The 19363-nt window shown below is 43.5% G+C and overlaps 1 protein-coding gene across 1 annotated transcript; it reads left to right on the forward strand.

The window, feature by feature from the left end:
• Positions 1-5550: 5550 nt before the first annotated feature.
• LOC311107021 (PR domain zinc finger protein 1-like) lies at positions 5551-16186 on the forward strand (the record flags this gene model as incomplete). Its single annotated transcript, XM_084149474.1, has 6 exons — positions 5551-5718; positions 8603-8722; positions 10319-10562; positions 12687-13603; positions 13710-13838; positions 14242-16186. The coding sequence occupies 6 exons, from the start codon at positions 5551-5553 to the stop codon at positions 14812-14814; spliced, it is 2151 nt and encodes a 716-aa protein (XP_084005600.1). The 3' UTR covers positions 14815-16186.
• Between the last annotated feature and the right edge of the window lie 3177 nt (positions 16187-19363).

A 19363-nucleotide genomic window follows, 5' to 3' on the forward strand; every position in this document is an offset into this window, starting at 1 on the left:
TGGCGTTGCAAACGCCATGCTCTATCAACTGAGCTACATCCCTGCCGGCCATTCCCTCCCCTACCCTGGACGACGCTGGGCCAATTGTGCGCCGCCCATGAGTCTCCCGGTCGCGGCCGGCTGCGACAGAGCCTGGATTCGAACCAGGATCTCTAGTGGCACAGTTAGCACTGCGATGCAATGCCTTAGACCACTGCGCCACTCAGGAGGACTACGAAGGGAAACACAGCCACGAGCTGCCCAGTGACACAAGACTTCCAGACGAGCTAAACCACTTATATGCTCGCTTCGAGGCAAGCAACACTGAAGCATGCATGAGCGCACCAGCTGTTCCGGATGACTATGTGATCACGCTCTCCGTAGCCAATGTGAGTAAGACTTTTAGGCAGGTCAACATTCACAAGGCTGCAGGGCCAGACGGATTACCAGGACGTGTACTCCGAGCATGTGCTGACCAACTGGCAAGTGTCTTCACTGACATTTTCAACATGTCCCTGACTGAGTCTGTAATACCAACATGTTTCAAGCAGACCACCATAGTCCCCGTGCCCAAGGACACTAAGATAACCTGCCTAAATGACTACCGACCCGTAGTACTGACGTCTGTAGCCACGAAGTGCTTTGAAAGGCTGGTCATGGCTCACATCAACACCATTATCCCAGAAACCCTAGACCCACCCCAACAGATCCACAGATTATGCAATCTCTATTGCACTCCACACTGCCCTTTCCCACCTGGACAAGAGGAACACCTATGTGAGAATGCTATTCATTCACTACAGCTCAGCATTCAACACCATAGTGCCCTCAAAGCTCATCACTAAGCTAAGGATCCTGGGACTAAACACCTCCCTCTGCAACTGGATCCTGGACTTCCTGACGGGCCGCCCCCAGGTGGTAAGGCTAGGTAACAACACATCTGCCACACTGATCCTCAACATGGGGGCCCCTCAGGGGTGTATGCTCAATCCCCTCCTGTACTCCCTGTTCACCCATGACTGCATGGCCAGGCATGATTCCAACACCATCATTAAGTTTGCCGACGACACAACAGTGGTAGGCCTGATCACCGACAACGATTAGACAGCCTATAGGGAGGAGGTCAGAGACCTGGCCGTGTGGTGCCAGGATAACAACCTCTCCCTCAACGTGACCAAGACAAAGGAGATGATTGTGGACTACAGGGAAAAAAAGAGGACTGAGCACACCCCCATTCTCATCGACGGGGCTGTAGTGGAACAGGTTGAGAGCTTCAAGTTCCTTGGTGTCCACATCACCAACGAACTATCATGGTCCAAACACACCAAGACAGTCGTGAAGATGGCACGACAAAGCCTATTCCCCCTCAGGAGACTGAAAATATTTGGCATGGGTCCTCAGATCCTCAAAAGATTATACAGCTGCACCATCGAGAGCATCCTGACTGGTTGCATCACCGCCTGGTATGGCAACTGCTCGGCCTCCTACCGCAAGGCACTACAGATGGTACTGCGTACGGCCCAGTACATCACTGGGGCCAAGCTTCCTGCCATCCAGGACCTCTATACCAGGCGGTGTCAGAGGAAGGCCCTCAAAATTGTCAAAGACTCCAGCCACCCTAGTCATAGACTGTTCTCTCTGCTACCGCACGGCAAGCGGTACCGGAGTGCCAAGTCTAGGTCCAAAAGACTTCTCAACAGCTTCTACCCCCAAGCCATAAGATTCCTGAACAGCTAATCATGGCTACCCGAACTAGTTTCACTGCCCCCCCTCCCCCACCCCCACCCCATCTTTTTATGCTGCTGCTACTCTGTTCATTATTTATGCATAGTCACTTTAACTATACCCACATGTACATATTACCTCAACTACCTCAACTAGCCGGTGCCCCCGCACATTGACTCTGCACCAGTACCCCCCTGTATATATAGCCTCCCTACTGTTATTTTATTTTATATTCTCAACACTTTTTTGTTGTTGTTTTATTTTACTTTTTTTATAAAAAAAATTAATGCATTGTTGGTTAAGGGCTGTAAGTAAGCATTTCACTGTAATGTCTACACCTGTTGTATTCGGCGCATGTGGCCAATAAAATTTGATTTGATTTGATTTGATGTCATCACTAGTTCACTTCACTTAAATTCTTACAGAAAAGAAAACCACCCACACATTATTAGGAACTACCCAATTATTTATTGTAGCAACGCATCAATCCCATGAATGAGTGAAAAAGTGAACAACCTATAATCACAAAGGGTGAGATAAGAGGAGACAATGGACTATTTTTTCATTTTACAAGTCATCCTACATTCATGTTAGCTGTGCTGACATGTTGCCTCTAGTTCAGCTGAAGCAATATCTGTGGGTTTATTTTGGTAAGTACCACTGTGCATGTGTGCACTGTTCTGTATCTGTGAGTTCTTTGTGTGCTTTACGCAGCAGTGTGTGTCTCGTTGAGTGTGTATACATGCTTGTCATTTTGGAAATGGGGGTAAGGGTGAGGCACTTTAGTGACCCGTGGCTGAACTTGCCCCCCTGCTGTGGCCTTCTGGAGGACCTGTACGGTTAGAGTCGAGATGGTGACGGGGGTGAACGGGGGCATGGGTTAGGTTGGTGGGGTGGGGGATAGTTTTGGAGAGGGTTAGGGGTTAGATGGATAACAACATTTGATTCATTTCAGAGTTACACGTTAATTGCCTTCAGTGTTTTTTTGGAGCGTGTGGGCCAGGGGCAGGTGCACCCCAAGCCTACCCTATAGTCCCCTAAACTTTACTGTACAAAAGGTTCAGTCATGATGAATTCCATTTAAATGTTATACCAAAGCAGATAAAGAGGGTACTCTCCAGTGTGCAACAGTCTCTGTCAAACAACCTTGTAAGTCCAGCAGACTATTTTCATTATCGCCAACTGTTAGTGAGGTGCAAATTATCTAACAAGTGAAACATCCCTCCAGCTTTAAGTGGTACCTAAGTGGTATTGTATGGTTCTCAAACTGTTGCCTTTCACCTGTTTCAAACTGTTGTGTGGGCCGTGGCCATTCTACATTTCAGGTCACATTAATATAACTTATTATTCTGAGATCTTTCTGAGATCTTCTCTACTTATCCTTTTAGTGTCATCTGCCACAGCTTCCTCCCTTCCTCCCTTCTCCCCCAAGCCCAGTTCCCTAGGAGGTAGGCAACTCTCCTACTTCTGGAAAAGTGCAACTGGAGCATCACCCCAGACAGGAGAGGGAGGGAAGGAGGGAGAAAGAGAGAGAGATCAGCCAAGCAGCCCGCTGAGCCTCCCTGTTCTGAGCCTCATCTCAGACAGTCTGCTTATTAGAGAAATTAGCTGTGGAGTGAAAGAAGCTGAGCGAACTTTAGGCTTCCACCCCCCCCCCCCCCCCCCCCCCCCCCCCCCCCAATCACACACACACAACAGTGAAGCGCCCAGCACTCCTGGAATAGAAGTTGTGCCATATGGCAGTCAATTTAGCTACCGTTTCACTGGGCAAGTTAAGGACAGGACAGGGGGGTGGGGGTGCTAGACAGACAGACAGACAGACAGACAGTGGCATGCAGGACAAAGAAACACAATCTATTTACACATAAATATATATATTTATAGTGAAGTCAATTAAATGCTACGCAACGCAAGCAGATAAATGCTTTCGAAATATATGCACACGCCCAATAACCAAACACAACACATTTACGCATAAGATTAATTAAATAAAATATGGAATGTCCTTATAATCCAAAGTATATAAATACGATTTATTAACTATAAATAAATATTTCAATATGTATATTTCAGCATATTATGTACTAGCTACTAAATCCCCCCCCCCCCCCCAAAAAAAAAGTATGTAAATTTTTTTTACTTTTGTAGCTTATTTTATCTTTGTTTAATTTCCCAGGTTTTCCCTGTACAAATCTAGATGAATCAACCTAGAGGCATTTTTACATTAACCCCCCTTCCAATTATCCAGTAAGATCATTCAACGATATACAGTCATTTCACATTGAGGATCCTTTGCACCTCTGTGTTTTATTGTGAATCTAACAAAAATATCTGAAGTGTTTGTGTAGCTGTGTCTGTGTATACATGTGTGTTTGACCATGACTGTTTAGGGTCCTTTGCACCTACATCTTTTATTATGAATACCATTTTTTTTTATGTGTGTGTGATGTGGAGGATTGAGGAGAGCAATATGTTGCAGGCCAAGATATAGGTCAAGGAGAGGGGTTGAGGAGGTTATGCCACCAGACCAGATTGCTCGTTAAGGGCCAAACCAAGCAAAGGTTTATCAGTGTGTTTTTCAGTGGCCACAAGCCAGCCATCTGCTATTCCTTTATTCATTCATTTAGATGTGTTACGTGGGCCGTTGATTTGGGTGTGCACATGTGTACTCGTGTGTGCATGGTCACTTGCGGCCAAAAGTGTACATTCATGCCATTGTCCAAAGCCACCAGTTTTGTGTCAATTGGCGCACGTCCAACTAATCTTCTCAGTCACATGGCCAACAGCAGCTTCTCATTGGATGAGAGGATGGGGTCAAAAGCCTGGCCCAAGCCTGGCTCAGGAGTTTTGGTGGTGTGCACAGCACTGATACCCAAAGGATCTTACAGGGAGGAATTGCTGGAAAAACAAAGAGAGAGTGACACTGGAAATAGTGGAAGAGAAGAAACAGAGAGGACGTGAGGGATGACATAAGCAAAGAGATGATGATCCCACAGCTAAATGTCTAAAAGTAAGTCAACTGCTTCCTATTTTGAATCTGTATGACATCCATTGTTTTAGAAGGAAGTTGTTAATGCAATATATCTAGCACAGTAATTGTGAACTGTTCTATTTCTATGGACAGTGAATGAACTGAATGGATTTGACCCCTTGGGTCTAATTGAGTTTGGATTGGGATAATAGCTCATGGTCAACAACAGTGGTTGAGAAATGGAGTTGACTCATTTACACTTACTTGATGGACTGGGATTTGGATTTGATGATCCGTGGCGATATTCAGAATAACATTGGGGCTTGGAATATGTTAAATATTTTTGCTGGGTTGAATGGAAAATATGGATAGATTTTGGGTGAAATGACGCATGTTGACTTGATTCATAGTTCCGATATTGAACGAGAAGTTATTAGCTTGTTGATGTTTTGGTTGAATTACATTGCTTATAATTTTGCAATCTATCTTTGCTCCATGGATTATATTGACAACTGCAAACATTGTCAACACCTCATCCTGCAGTGGGATTAAGGCTGTTTCAGTCAATTCAAAATACAGTGTTTTGGCTATGCTTATCAGGAGACAACAACTAGTGACAACAACAAGCAAGGCAAATGGATGCCACTAGTGAATTCAAAAATACCTTTGAATTCATGCAAAGATAAAGTAGCAATAACACCCCTTCTCTCCTTTTTCTCTCTTCCAGACCTCGAGCTTTAACCAACGTACCTAAGAAGAGGGTCCAGCCCTTAAAGTGAACCAAAGTATCACCAAAGTAACGCCATACCAAAGCACCCCAACCAAACCAAACCAAGTCCAGCGAGGGAGAGAGAATCAACACATAGAGTATCAAGATGAAGCTGGAGACAGCCCCAGATATGAGTGAGTGGCGAGAGGACGACTTTGCCCTCAACTGCACCTACATCGTCCCTGACCAGACGTCAGACCCCAGCTTTGGCGTGCCCAAAGCCATGACGTCCATACCCCGCAACCTCACCTTTGAGTACAACACAGAGAATGAGGTAGGAACTTAACTACATACAAATCACATTAAGTAGCATTTCTGTGAATGTGCCAGATTTAGAAAGCAGGAGGGAATACAGTACATGTTCACAGCCAAGTTACATGTTTGTGCATTGAAATGTGCTGTGATACACAATCATTTAGGTTGGACTTTTACTTGCACCTAACACAACCCTTGACTTCTGGCTGTCTCAGATGAATTTAGACTTCATTAATTAATTCAGACTGATAGAGTATGCAAGACATTCATTATTCTCTACAAACTACAAACAATGCTCATACTCTATCAGTCTGAATTAATTAATTCAGTCTAAATTCATCTGAGACAGCCAGAAGTCAAGGGTTGTGTTAGGTGCAAGCAAAAGTTGCTCCATTCCATTCCTATGTCTGGTCCGTTTAGTGTGTCACAATGGCCACCTCGTGGGATCTCAGGTAAAAGGCCTAAACCTCTTTACTGTTACAATGTCTCTAGGTCAGTGTGACAGTCATGTCTCTGGGTCCACACACACACACACACACACACACAGGCTCGTACACAAAATCCCAAGGCTATGTGTGTCAGGAAATCCGCTTAATGGCTTGGCTTTATAACTCTATGACTCACCTGAGAAGGTATCTGCCAGAGCAAGAGGTTTGAGACTGAGGGTCTCCTAAAATGGACACCATACTATAAGTTTTCTGCAGAATTTGCTCTAATGAAAATTGACCTTGAAATTGTGGTTGAAAAGCCACCTCTTTCTTTTTGAAAAACAAAGGCCACCGTTCTCTCTAGCACACTTCTCACTTTGTCATTCTTCACTTTTCCTGTGGTTGATTAAGCATTCTCTTGGTTCCTCTTTTTCTCAGTCTTTTCATCCGAGCGACGCTTGTTTAGCTGTGAGCATCTCTTCTCTTCCTCTCTCTGCTGCCTTTTCAGCCTAGGCCTGCGAGGTGTGAAAACTGTGGTTATGAACTCATGTTGAGGCTTTATATGACTGTTAGTCGCCTTCCACCCTCACAAATTCAAAAATCAGCCAAACCAGATGCAGCATGTTTCATACACAGTGCAAGACTTCCCTTTTACACCAAGGGGTTGTGAGAAATCTGTTCCTGTTTCAGAGGCAAAGTGACCCTCAACTCTCCTGTGTCCTTGCAAGCAAGACAGATACAGTACTTGCACTTGCAAGCACAACTTTTCTTATATTAGTGTCTCACTGAAACATACATGTAAAGTACAACATTTCAAACACGTTACAGTCATTAACATATCCTTTGTCTTTTGGTAAGGTTGTCTTTGTTCCTCAGAGTAGCTTCCCTTTCTGATAATGGCATCATGGCAATTTCTCCCCGGATTAGTTGGAATTTGCTTGGGCAAACCATATACCCTGTGGCGTTTTTATGTCTTGTATGTGTGTGTGTGTGTGTGTGTGTGTGTGTGTGTGTGTTTCCCAGCAAAGGTCACAGTGCCAGAGGGTGTGTGAGTCAGCAGGAAACAGACACATAACAATTTAAATAAAAATAAAACCTATGCACTACCTAATAGTCCTTGCCAGACATTGGTTGTTACCAGTCATTGTTTACATTTACATTTTAGTCATTTAGCAGACGCTCTTATCCAGAGCGACTTACAGTTAGTGAGTGCATACATTTAAAAAAATGTTTTTGTCATGCTGATTGACGATAATGGAAAAGTACTACTTTGTTAGTAAGTTGTTATTGAGCAACAGAAAGAGAAATTCACATTCATTTTCATATGACCATTTTATTGTTGTCCTTTTTTTAGTTATAATGTACCTGTCTTAGGAGAATATAAAGTAAGCTGATTTGAATTGGTTGTACCATTCTTTCGTAACCCTGAAGCGTGCCGGGGGTGCGAGGGCACACGTGGCAGATGGGGCGTGGGGTGTTCCAAGAGAGGAGGGCTGAGCAGGAGGAGGGGGGTAAGTAGGTTAAGCTCCAACGATTAACTTTCGTTTGGGGTGCAGGGCAGGCATCGTCACGGGTCGCATTTCTTCGCTGCGAGAGGACCTATTCTGAGCAGGGACAGTTCCTCGTCTTCTTATTAACCTGGCTGAGCGGTCGTTAAGCATCAGCCCTGTTGCAGCTCATTCATTAGTCACGCTACACCGGGACCACACAATGTCCCTGTCACACCCGCTCTCGTCTCTCCCTCCGTCACCCCTTGGCCAGGACGCAACAGATCTTCTCCTTCCCCTCCCTCCCTCTCTCCCTTCATCCCCCCTTCCTTCCTTCACTCTCTTCTCCTTGTCTGCCCTCTATTACCCATTTATCACAAAACATTGTCCAAAACTAAACGTTTTGTAACTGAAAGATCATCTGAGAAGTATTACTGGTTCTCTCATTGTGTTTACATGTAAGGGCCAAGTAGGTAGACTTTGGAGCACAAGGAAGTAACTCTTGGCTAAAAAAAGTCCATGTCCTCATTATAAATTCAATTTCGAGGGACGGGTTGCCCTGTATCTCCTTCTTGGAAAAGGGGGGTTCAAGACAAAACCCCTTAAGACCCCCACGCTATGGGTGCGTCCCACAGATGCTCACTGCCAAGCGGGGGTGTCCCCAAACTTGATTTGGAGACGACTTGTGCCTTATTAAAACTTCCATTACATCCTAAAGATTTGTGAGTCATGCTGCCGTCAGGCCTCAGGGCAGTGAGTTTTACGATATTTCCTTGTTCCAGTTCTCGAGTTAACTGTGGATGCATTTTTTTCTTAACTTCATGGGTGTAACTTTAGTCTGGTAAACTCTGACTCAGAGTGTAGACATTGAACATGTACCGAAGAGACAGGGAGACTGGTGATGGTCATTCTCGCTGTTGTACTCCACCTCGCCAGCATGATAAGTAGCATGGATTAGTGATTGATGATGTATTGTCTTGTGTTCTAGGTGACAGGCGTTTTCAGCAAAGAGTACATTCCCCAAGGAACTCGTTTCGGGCCCCTGCAGGGTGACATCTACACCAAAGACAACGTCCCCAAACAGGCCAACAGGAAATACTTCTGGAGGGTGAGTTGGCAGAATAACCGTTCAAGTTCACACACACACAGTTTGTTTAATCATGGCCCAATTGTCCTCCTCATTAAAGTTCATAGTTATTCCTATCTTATCCTAACAGGATTCTGGCAGCAACAAATCAGAGTTGTCATACTCAAAGGAAACAGGATTAACAAAAATGCTTGCCAGAATCAGTCAGCTGGAGTTGTATATCAAGACATACTGTAAACACAGTCATGAAACCACATGAATAAAATGATACTGTGGGTTTTAGGGGGGAAATCTCAATGCCTTATCGAACAAGCTATGGGAACTGTTTCTCGAAAGAGACCGGAAAAGAGATTTGACAAAAAAACGTGTCCTAGTTTTCTTCTCCTAATTATTCTTAGACGAAGAAGCAAAAGTGGTTAAACAGTTTCACACCAAGTCAGTCAGTTCCCATCTAAAACGAAACCAAAATGCATCGCACAGAAGCCCAGAGGTATTCAGGGCTTTTGAACAGATTTTTGGGGAAGTTGTGGATCTTTACACGTACGCAACTATAGCATCCTTCACAGTAACACTAACCGCTTTCCCAGAGCTCAATTCCTATTCAACAAGTTTGACATATAGGAAGTGATTGTTAGTGTCCGGCTCTCTCTCTCTCATACACACTTTCTTCTCATTCCCACACACCCTCGTCCTCTCTGTCTCCCGGCAGTGACTTGTGTCATTCAGGAGTTTTCTCTGAGTCGTTTCCCCTTTGGTGCTTTCTGTCCTACGTTTTCACCTTTCTTCTGGCATTTCCTCCTGTAAGCCAGACCCTTCCCGTCCTACTACTGCAATAGTGAAAGTCTGACTTGCCTTGACAGTATGTCAACATTCTCACAGGCAGGTGTAGACGTGTGTGTCTGTGTGTGCCTGTGAGCACATGCCACCATCTACAGTACAGTATGTGTGTGCTTGTGTGTCTGCCAACACAACCCCTCTTACATTTCCTCAGGAGGTGCCAGTAAAAACAATTACAGTGCACTCAATATTTAATAAATGATTGAGAACTTGACAAGTGAGGAAATGTAATGGAAATGCGGAGGGTTGTCAGCATTGTGATGTACTGTATCTCCTGGTGGGAAGCAGCCATTCAGTTCTGGGCATATTGAGAGAAACCCCCAACCAGAGTGAGAGAGAAAAGAATAAACAAGCTCTTAGCCCCACCCCCTCTCAGTCAGTATAACGTAGCAGCTGATAAAAGCAGTGACGGTGCTGATTTCACACCAGACAGTGACAGTAGCTCAGAAACACAGCACAAGTGGAACAATAACCATCTCATTAGAAGAGGATATAGGAGACTAGTCTGTACATGGCAGAGGTGAACTATGCTTTCTATATATATATCTATATACTTTGATAACTGGCTGTCAGCTCAGCAACTCAACAACTACTATGAATATTTCAGTCATGAGTGAATGTAACAATACAAAGTTGTGTACTAACTCATCTACTAATGTGGTGTGTCTGATGTGACACTACGTTTAAACACAAATGTGTTTGTGCGTGTGTGTTCTATTCTATTATTTTATTGTATTGTTATATTATATTCTAATCACACTCTCCTCTTTTCCCTCTCAGATCTATAACAGGGGGCAGCTACACCACTTCATCGACGGCTATGACGTGCAGCGCAGCAACTGGATGCGCTACGTCAACCCAGCACACTCGCTGTCCGAACAGAACCTGGTGGCGTGTCAGAATGGACGTGACGTCTACTTCTACACCATCCGGCCTGTGGAGGCCAATCAGGAGCTGCTGGTGTGGTACAGCCAAGAGTTCGCCCAGAGACTGTGCAGCCAACCGGTAGACGAGCTCAAACAAAGTGAGTACCATCTTTGCCCTCCTCTCATCTGTTGACTCTCCTCAACTCCTCTTCTTATTTCTTCCTCCTCTACCCTCATCTTCCCCACCCTCTCCTCTTATCTCCCCTCATCTTCCCCACCCTCTCCTCTTATCTCCCCTCATCTTCCCCACCCTCTCCTCTTATCTCCCCTCATCTTCCTCACCCTCTCCTCTTATCTCCCCTCATCTTCCCCACCCTCTCCTCTTATCTCCCCTCATCTTCCCCACCCTCTCCTCTTATCTCCCCTCATCTTTCTCTGTATGCTCTCATTTCATTGCTTCTTCCATCTACTCTCTAACTCTCTCTCTTTTCTGTGGCTCTACAATACAGCACTATTCTATGTTATGACACTTGAACTCAATGAGAAACTGTTAGTGGGTGAGAGGACAATGTAGTAAAAGACAGTCAGGTGCGATGAACACAGACAGTTTTCTTTTCATACCTAGATCAGATAAAAATGGTATTTAAATCTGTCTGCTCGATAAGATGACACAAAAGTGAGCCATTTTTGTCTGATCACAGACTTTCAGGATTATTGTCTTCAAAGCAAACAAGAAGTATCTTTCTCATCTTGAAAAGATCTCAGTGTTTATCAGATGGTAGACAATGAGACTGAGTGTGACGGAAACGGTTACCTGTCTTATTGAATTTCTGGAGTGGGTGGCATTGTTATGGAATACATCCTGAGCCATGGTTGGGTCAGCGAAACACAGATTTACTGACAAAACACAATATACGGCTGCACCTGCCTTAATGTAGAAGACAGCTCACCCACACACACTCACCCTTTTTTACACAACACAGGGAAAATCTCAAAAGAAGTAGGAAAGTTTTCTTAACAATGCCTGGTATGGCAAGGTGTCCATGCATTACATGACAAATAGTTTTGTTGCCAGAAAATCTGTAAGGAGACATGCCCTCTTACACTATAATTACATTGCACAGTCATTCAACCTGTTGACTAATGTTGACTAGGCTACAATGACATCAGCATTTACACAGTCCTTTTTACTATGTACTCCACACACTTGGCAATCCCTGATAAAGACTATAGTAAATAGGCTAGGCCTAAGATTAAACATAAAAATATAGGATAAAAGTAGCCTAAATTGAATTAGTCTATCCAAACACATTTGGTTTAAAATTACCAATTTCTAGGCCTAATAGATGTCTTACAATTCTTTCACTGAACAGGTTGCCACTGAACAGGTGAAAATGGAAAGTTCATGCCTAAACGTTGTATTGTCACTCTAATGCATGGTTTAATGCACTATTGTAGCCTACAGTGGTTTGACTTTCCATTTAATCCTGGTTGTAAGGCAATTCCTGTTAAACAATAAGTAATGCGCCAGTTAAGGTACACAGCTATTCACATAAATCAGCAACCGGTTTTCTATGACCACGAGCCAGTAAACAACTTTTTTTCTTTGCCCCGTGCCTATGGTGTGTGCCTCACGTTCCATGCACACAGGCAATACCTGTTTTTTACCACAAGGTTTCCAATTCGTTTTAGTAGAACTTCAAACAAGCCAACTAAATGGCAGTGATCTGCAGCCGCATTTCCAAATGTCTTTCTTCCTGAAGTTCTGAGAAAAATACGCTTGTAGGGTAATTCACACCTTGCGACAGAAACGTCCCAAAAATGAAAGCTCTTTGTTTTACTATCAATCTTACATGACACATACCCACATACACCCACACATTAAACACACACACGCTTCTCAAAATGAAAACATTACTATCATAGTGCCAGACAGAAACCATGGTATCTTTGAAGTGTCATCTATAAACTGAAAACATCATCATCGTTTACCATAAGAAGAAGTGCCAGGGAGGATGTGAGTGTAGTGTGTCATTAGTCACTTCTCACCTCATTAAGACTGTGAACTTTTGCATTTGTCAATCAGTACTCTCCTATGATAGAGTGATAAGTAAATAATGTCTCAGTAGGTCTACACAAAGGAAGGACTGAAGTTGTATTATTGTGTGGATTGGATAGGTTGACAATTGTTTTTGCAGCGTATTTCATACATACTCAAACACAACCCACTGTATTTGGCTTGTACCACTATGTCTGACCTTGTGTTTTTTCTTCTTCCATAGAACACATATGCGGAGATGTCAGAGAATCTGAGTTCACCAAACAACACCTACCTCAGCAGACCTGGCTCCTGGAAAAGAAGGACAATATGAAGGATGAGAGAGAGGATGAAGGAGAGGAAAGAATCGACGTGGAGGTGCTGGAGAGAGACACTCCACCCGACACGCCAGACGACCAAATCATGGACTTCAGCCAGAAGATGGAGAAGGAGGAGGTGACCCAGGACCACCAGGGAGCCATACCCTCTCCTCAACCTGACCAGAGAGAGCCCAACCTGGCATCTCACGTCTACAGTTTCCCTGAGCACCACCCTACTGCCCACTCCCCACACCGCGACCTTCCCCTCCACCTCCACGGGCTCTACAGCCACAGAGAGGGCCTAGTGTCCTCCTACCCCCTCTACCACCCCTCCAGACCCCTTCAATCCCCCTACCAGCTTCTCCCCACATACAGCAGCCCCCACTACCCCCAACCCCTCCTTCCCCAGTACTCCCCACCCTTCCCTGGGATGCTCCCCTCCAGAGGCCCCCTGCAGTACAGCAGCTACCTGGGTAGCGATGGACTTTCATACCCCTCCATGACCCACCAGCCTGGTCTGCTCCCAGTGCCTCTGCCCTACCTCGGAGCTACTCAGGGAGGGCTGAAGGAGAGGACCCCAAATATGTCACCTCCTCGTGGGGCCCCAGCCACCCCAGAGCTCTCCCCCCTGCCCAAGCAGGAGCACCAAACGCCCCCACAGTCACCCTCTGGCTGTGAGGAAGCCATGAACCTCAGCCTGGCCATGCCAAAGAGCAGCCCCTCACCACCCCCTGCCCCTGGGCACAAATCCCTTCCCTACCCCCTGAAGAAACAGAATGGCAAGATCAAATACGAGTGCAACGTCTGCCTCAAGACTTTCGGACAGCTGTCCAACCTCAAGGTGAGGATTTCATAGACATAGGTCGTCCTTTTGATTTCTTTGGTGGCCCAATCTAATCCTGTCTGTTATTGTGGGTTCCTATCTAATCTAGGCATTTTTCTTTTAGGTGCATCTGAGAGTTCACAGTGGAGAGAGGCCTTACCAATGTCACCTCTGTAAGAAGACCTTCACCCAGCTAGCCCACCTGCAGAAGCACAACCTGGTCCACACAGGAGAGAAACCACACAAGTGCACGGTTTGTTTGTGTTTTGATCCGCTTTCTCCAGTCTACTTGACCTCTAGGACACACACACAAGACACACACACACACACACACACACACAAGACACACACAAACACACCCCTGCCCTGCCCCTGTGACGTAAGGAATCCCTGGGCTTTTGTTGAACACTATACTGTAACTATGTGGGTGTGATCATGGCGTCAGTCCTATGTTTATTTTCATGGTAGGGTTCTCCCACTAAAAATAACCAGTCTAGGGTCATACCCTGCTGGCACACAACCAGAGAAGGCCCTGTCTGGCTGGCAGACAATATAGAAACCCCGGAGCCTGGTCTCACCCAGTTGTTCTAATGATATCACTATCACAACATCATCCTAACCTGAACTCTCCTATCTATCTGTTCCTATTCATATAGGTGTGTCACAAGCGCTTCAGCAGCACCAGCAACCTCAAGACCCACCTACGGCTCCACTCGGGTGAGAAGCCCTACGAGTGCAAGCTGTGCAGCACCAAGTTCACCCAGTACATCCACCTCAAGCTGCACCGACGCCTGCATAGCACCCGCGACCGCCCCTACCACTGCCCGCTCTGCGCCCACACCTTCCTCCACCGCTTCTCGCTGCGCGTCCACCAACGCAGCTGTTGCCCCGCCTCCGCCCGTGCCCACGCTAACCCCCATGCCCACGCCCACATCTGCGAGCTGGTCGAGCGCTTTGACACCAGCCCCGAGGCGGACACGCTGCCTGAAGGGGCAGGGCCGGCCCAGGTGGAAGCTGCAGTGGAGCACTGGGTGGCCCGGAGCTTGGAAGGGCGAGAGGGCAAGGAGGACCAGAGTGAAGCCACCCTGCTGCTCAAGGCCCTCACGGCGGCTATTAACACCCCAGCTCCTCCCACCACCTCATCTCAAAGCCCTACTTCAGCCTATCAGGAGAGGGCTAGCGTGGTACACCTCTACAACCGGCCAATGTTGAAGATGCAAGGGCAGTAGGGCGAAGTGGAAGGACCCTTGTGGGGAAGGAATAAGAGAGACATTTTTAGGGTCTACCTCCTGAAAGAAGGCCATATAATGGTGCAAAGCCAGAGAACAATCGATAAAGTAGTCGCCAAAAAAAGTATTTCCTAAAGGGGAAGCGAGACTATGAAAAGCCAATGAGAGAGCACCACCAAAACAAAGACCATTCCAAAGACATAGTGTTTTCTAATTAGCTGTGAGGTACTCGTAACTGTTTTCACTCAGGTTTACAGGTGTAATTTACATGGGATGTGTGAGAGAGTTTGCTGTACCCTCCTTTTTTTCTGAGAGCTTGTCAGCTATAGTTGTTCATTTGAGTGATTATTTTTAATTGTTAGCGTAATGTTACATGTCTTGATACTTCCATGGAGGCTTATTCCTGGGAAAACCACTGGACCATTGCCAGGAACTATTTATGGGATATTTCATGTTTTTATTGGTGGACAAGTCTTTGTGTGCATTTATTTATTTTTGCTAAAAGGGAAGACCAAGGATAATTTTTTTTACTTAAATAGTATATTCTAATGTAATGTAACAAAATGGAAAAAAGCAAACAAAAAATAGTCTGAATGTTATAATGTTCCGGTTCGATGCAAATAGCTTCTCAGGACTTCCTGTGAATCATCTAGCGATGTATTGGAGGTGCATACTTCTGCACAGAAACTTGCAAAAAAAAGAAAAAACTTTTGTTTCTCTATTTTTCTTTGTATTTTTGTATGTTAAAACATGTTAAGACAGTGCATTTGTATTTGAATTTGTAAGACATTTTTAACAGTTATGTTTTTCATTTATTTGCATTGTGTTCCTGAATATATCCTGAGATAGCATTGTGTTTCTAGGTCTTTCTCTTTGATTCAGTTGTTATCTACAGACTGTCGATAAAGCTTTATTTCATTCGTCCTCCATACTGGTGGTAGATTTGAGCCAGAACCAAATGTAGTCTGTACTGCACATACCCCTTTACTCAGTCTGCTCCTAGTACTACTGTATATATGCTCAGGTCAATGGCTGTAGACTCTTGTTATTTTACCAAAACTATCGACAAAAGTACCTCATACGAGAGCTGTAAATTTCCACTAGTACTGGAAAAGGCCGGAACTAGATCCATGTGCACCAAGGTTTCTGTTACCTAAAACAAAAATGGTGGAACTGTTCTAACATTATTACTACTCTAAGTGAGTCGTGAATACAAGTTTTTTTTTGTATACATATTTGTAATTTTTGTACAGTATGTTTGTCTATGTAGTTAATTTTTTGACCAAGGTTATGATATGTGGATACATTATGTCAGAGACTATTTTGATAATACTTTTATAATAAATGTAGCACATTAAACATATTGTTTCTCAAAATTAGATGTGTTTTGAGTTTTCTATTTTCTCTCTTCATAAATTCAATAATTGTATTTCCACGTTTACATGAACACACACACAGACACCCCCTCACAAATCCCCCCACATACTCTCGCCATCTCTTACTCATAACCCAACTCTAGAAAGTCCCACACAACCGCTCACTCAAAACTCTTCTTTGAGTTCACTTTCTTCGATAATAGAGAAACTGAGAGTATGCACTGATGTTCACTACAATCACATCACTTACCATCAGACTATACTTATGTACTAATAATGATTGCAATATTGAATGTGGATTATGTCTTCTGAGAAGATGTCACCTATTTGGATATTCAGCTCTCTTGAAAATCGGACAAGCTATTGTTATCACCTTTCAACATACGCATACAGTATATAATCATATTTTAATTCAAGATTTCTATAATTACATTATACCAGAACGTAGTTTGAAATGTTGATAAAAGACCACGCTGCTGTTTTCCACAAATACATTTTTTGATTTACGTGTGTTGATGACTGATGTGTTGATGACTGACTGAGTAAGGGCACACTTGATGAAGGTGAAACACAATGTGATGATGAACCTCCCGATTTAGTCAACAAAACTACACCATAGTTACAGTAAGCTGAGGCGCTCCTATTACAGTAAGATCTCTTTCTTTTTTCCCTCCCTCCCTTTCTCAGGTGCTGTCTCTCCTCTCTCAGGGTGTTTGCATGAGCTCTCTCTCTCTCTCTCTCTCTCTCTCTCTCTCTCTCTCTCTCTCTCTCTCTCTCCCCCTCTCTCCCTCCCTCCTTCTCCCTCTCCGTCTCGCTCTGCTCATCAAGGGAGAACCCCACTGGTTTATCTCATTGTCAAGCAGAGATGCCGTTAGCTAAACAGTCAGTAATTCTGTTAGCTAGCCAGTTACATACAATACATGGCCATTTAGCCAGCCAGTAAGCTTCAGAATTAGTCAGTTCTTTTTGTATTCTTGCCAGGAATAAGCCATAGACAATAAAGGCTTTTTAATTTTCCCACTACATAAAAATGCCTTGATTACTTCTGGAAGTTTTTTGCACAAAGGATTTTTCTTCATTGTTCACTATCCAGCATAAACTTCTGTTTGTTGTATTAGTCAGTCAATCTTTAAGCCTTCCATTTCAGCAGTCATCAAGTAAACCAGTGAAATACCAGTGACAAACTAGGTCATTAGCTGATCGAAACAGGGCCAATTTCCTGTTTACTCTTTAATTTATTCAACACGCTGCACCATAGTTCCTGTCGGTAGCTGGGAAGGGGTCAGACCACAGTGTCACGCTTCAATGCTATGCCTTCAGGACCTTCTTCATTGAACAGAAATAATAATAATAATAATAATAATAAACAAAACAACTATGACAGAGTAAAGAGAATGAAAGAGAAAAAAGAAAAGACTGGAATTAGGTGTGAGGCTAGAAACCTTTCATTCTGAGTTAATCATATTCATTGTCAGTCTAGTCGAGAAATCAAACAGTTACTTAGACACCCCATGGACAGTAAACATGCAACAGGGGTTTCTTACAGTAATTCACTGGTAAAGAGTATTTTTGATTGATGGATGTCTTTCTGGTGACTCTGTATTGGAGTGGGATTTAACAGGTCATTAAACCAGATTCATTCAAGAGTTTATTTGGTTTCCGATTAAGAGATTCCATTTAAATGTAGCATTAATGTGGTAAATCTCTCAAAATACAGTTTACGTTTTATGCACTTCATCTTTCTTTTTTTATTTGATATATTGTTAGGTGTTTTTACTTTATTTAAATAGTAAAGAAGTCAGGGACTGACAAGTAGAAGAGAAACAGTGGGAAGTGTGGATGCGGGGATTAAACCCTGGTCTCCGGTGCGGAGTCTTATATGTGACTTGTGCTGGGGAGTTTTACCATTACACCACAGATCTGCACCAGCACTTTTATGCTCCACTAGAAAGCGCTTGGTAATTGTTTAACAATAGGCTGAGTCACTTTATCTATGATCTGATACTGTTGGTATACCTACAGTATTACCTAATCACAAGACATACAGTATCTTACTAGTCACCCCTGTGTCTGGGTCTTATGAACAATTGGTATCTACTGGTGATGGCATATACTGGTGAATTGGAAATCCCCAGTTACAGTTTCATCTAGAAATGTATGTTCATATAAAGTAATTGCCTTTCACAATTAAATGCTCACATTACTTTTGATATGATTTTCTTCTCATTTGTTACAATACATTTTACTATTACTTAATCCGACTGCTCTTAGTTGATAATCACTTAACCATTTGATAAACCTATAGATGTTATATGCTACTGGTTTGTCTATTGCAGATTTTAAGAACTACAGAATGAAAATGTATGTTTGTAAAGTATAAACATATAAAGTATGATATACTGTATACTGTAATGTACTATTATGACTTATGATTATGAAAAATATCTGATATTAACATCAGAGGTGTGTTGGTGTGTTAGATGTGTTGGATGTTAGATGTGTTGAATGAGAGTGGCAGTTGTTTTGATTGAATTAAGAGATTGTTGTGATTGTAATGTTAACAGTTGTAACTTGTTTTTATCTTTGTTAGAGTGATCATTTTGTACTGTTATATTGTTGTATTGCTGTGCTCAGGGCACCTTTGGAAATGAGACCCGGGGACTCAATGGGTTTCCCCTGACTAAATAAAAGTTTACAAAAACTTGCATCCCATATACAGTAAACATGAATGAAGTTGCTGGGATATTTTTGATAGGGGGATTTCACACTGCTTTGCAGGAGACTATCTCCATCAGGGTTGTCAGAGAAGGGTAAGTGTTCACACATACGCACGTGTGCACACACACACCCACACACACACACATTTGATTACAGTACACCTATGTTGTAATTATATCTGAACAACATATTTTTTCATCAATGATTGTGAAAGATGTCTTCAATGATCACACCTTTGATCACACATGGGCTAGAAATGATGGAAATTTGATTTTAAAGTTTTGATGGGTCACGTTTGATTGATAGTGTAAATGTATTGCCTAATGTCAAAACAGTGTAATGTACTGTAGAATATTACATTCAAAGGGCAATTTTGAAACACGTATCTTGCATTTTTTGCTATTGGATTAATGGCAATTGGATTACATCAATGTTCTCATGGTATTTCACAGTAA

Source organism: Coregonus lavaretus (assembly GCF_964263955.1).
Source record: "Coregonus lavaretus genome assembly, chromosome: 3".
Classification (NCBI taxonomy): Eukaryota; Metazoa; Chordata; class Actinopteri; order Salmoniformes; family Salmonidae; genus Coregonus; species Coregonus lavaretus.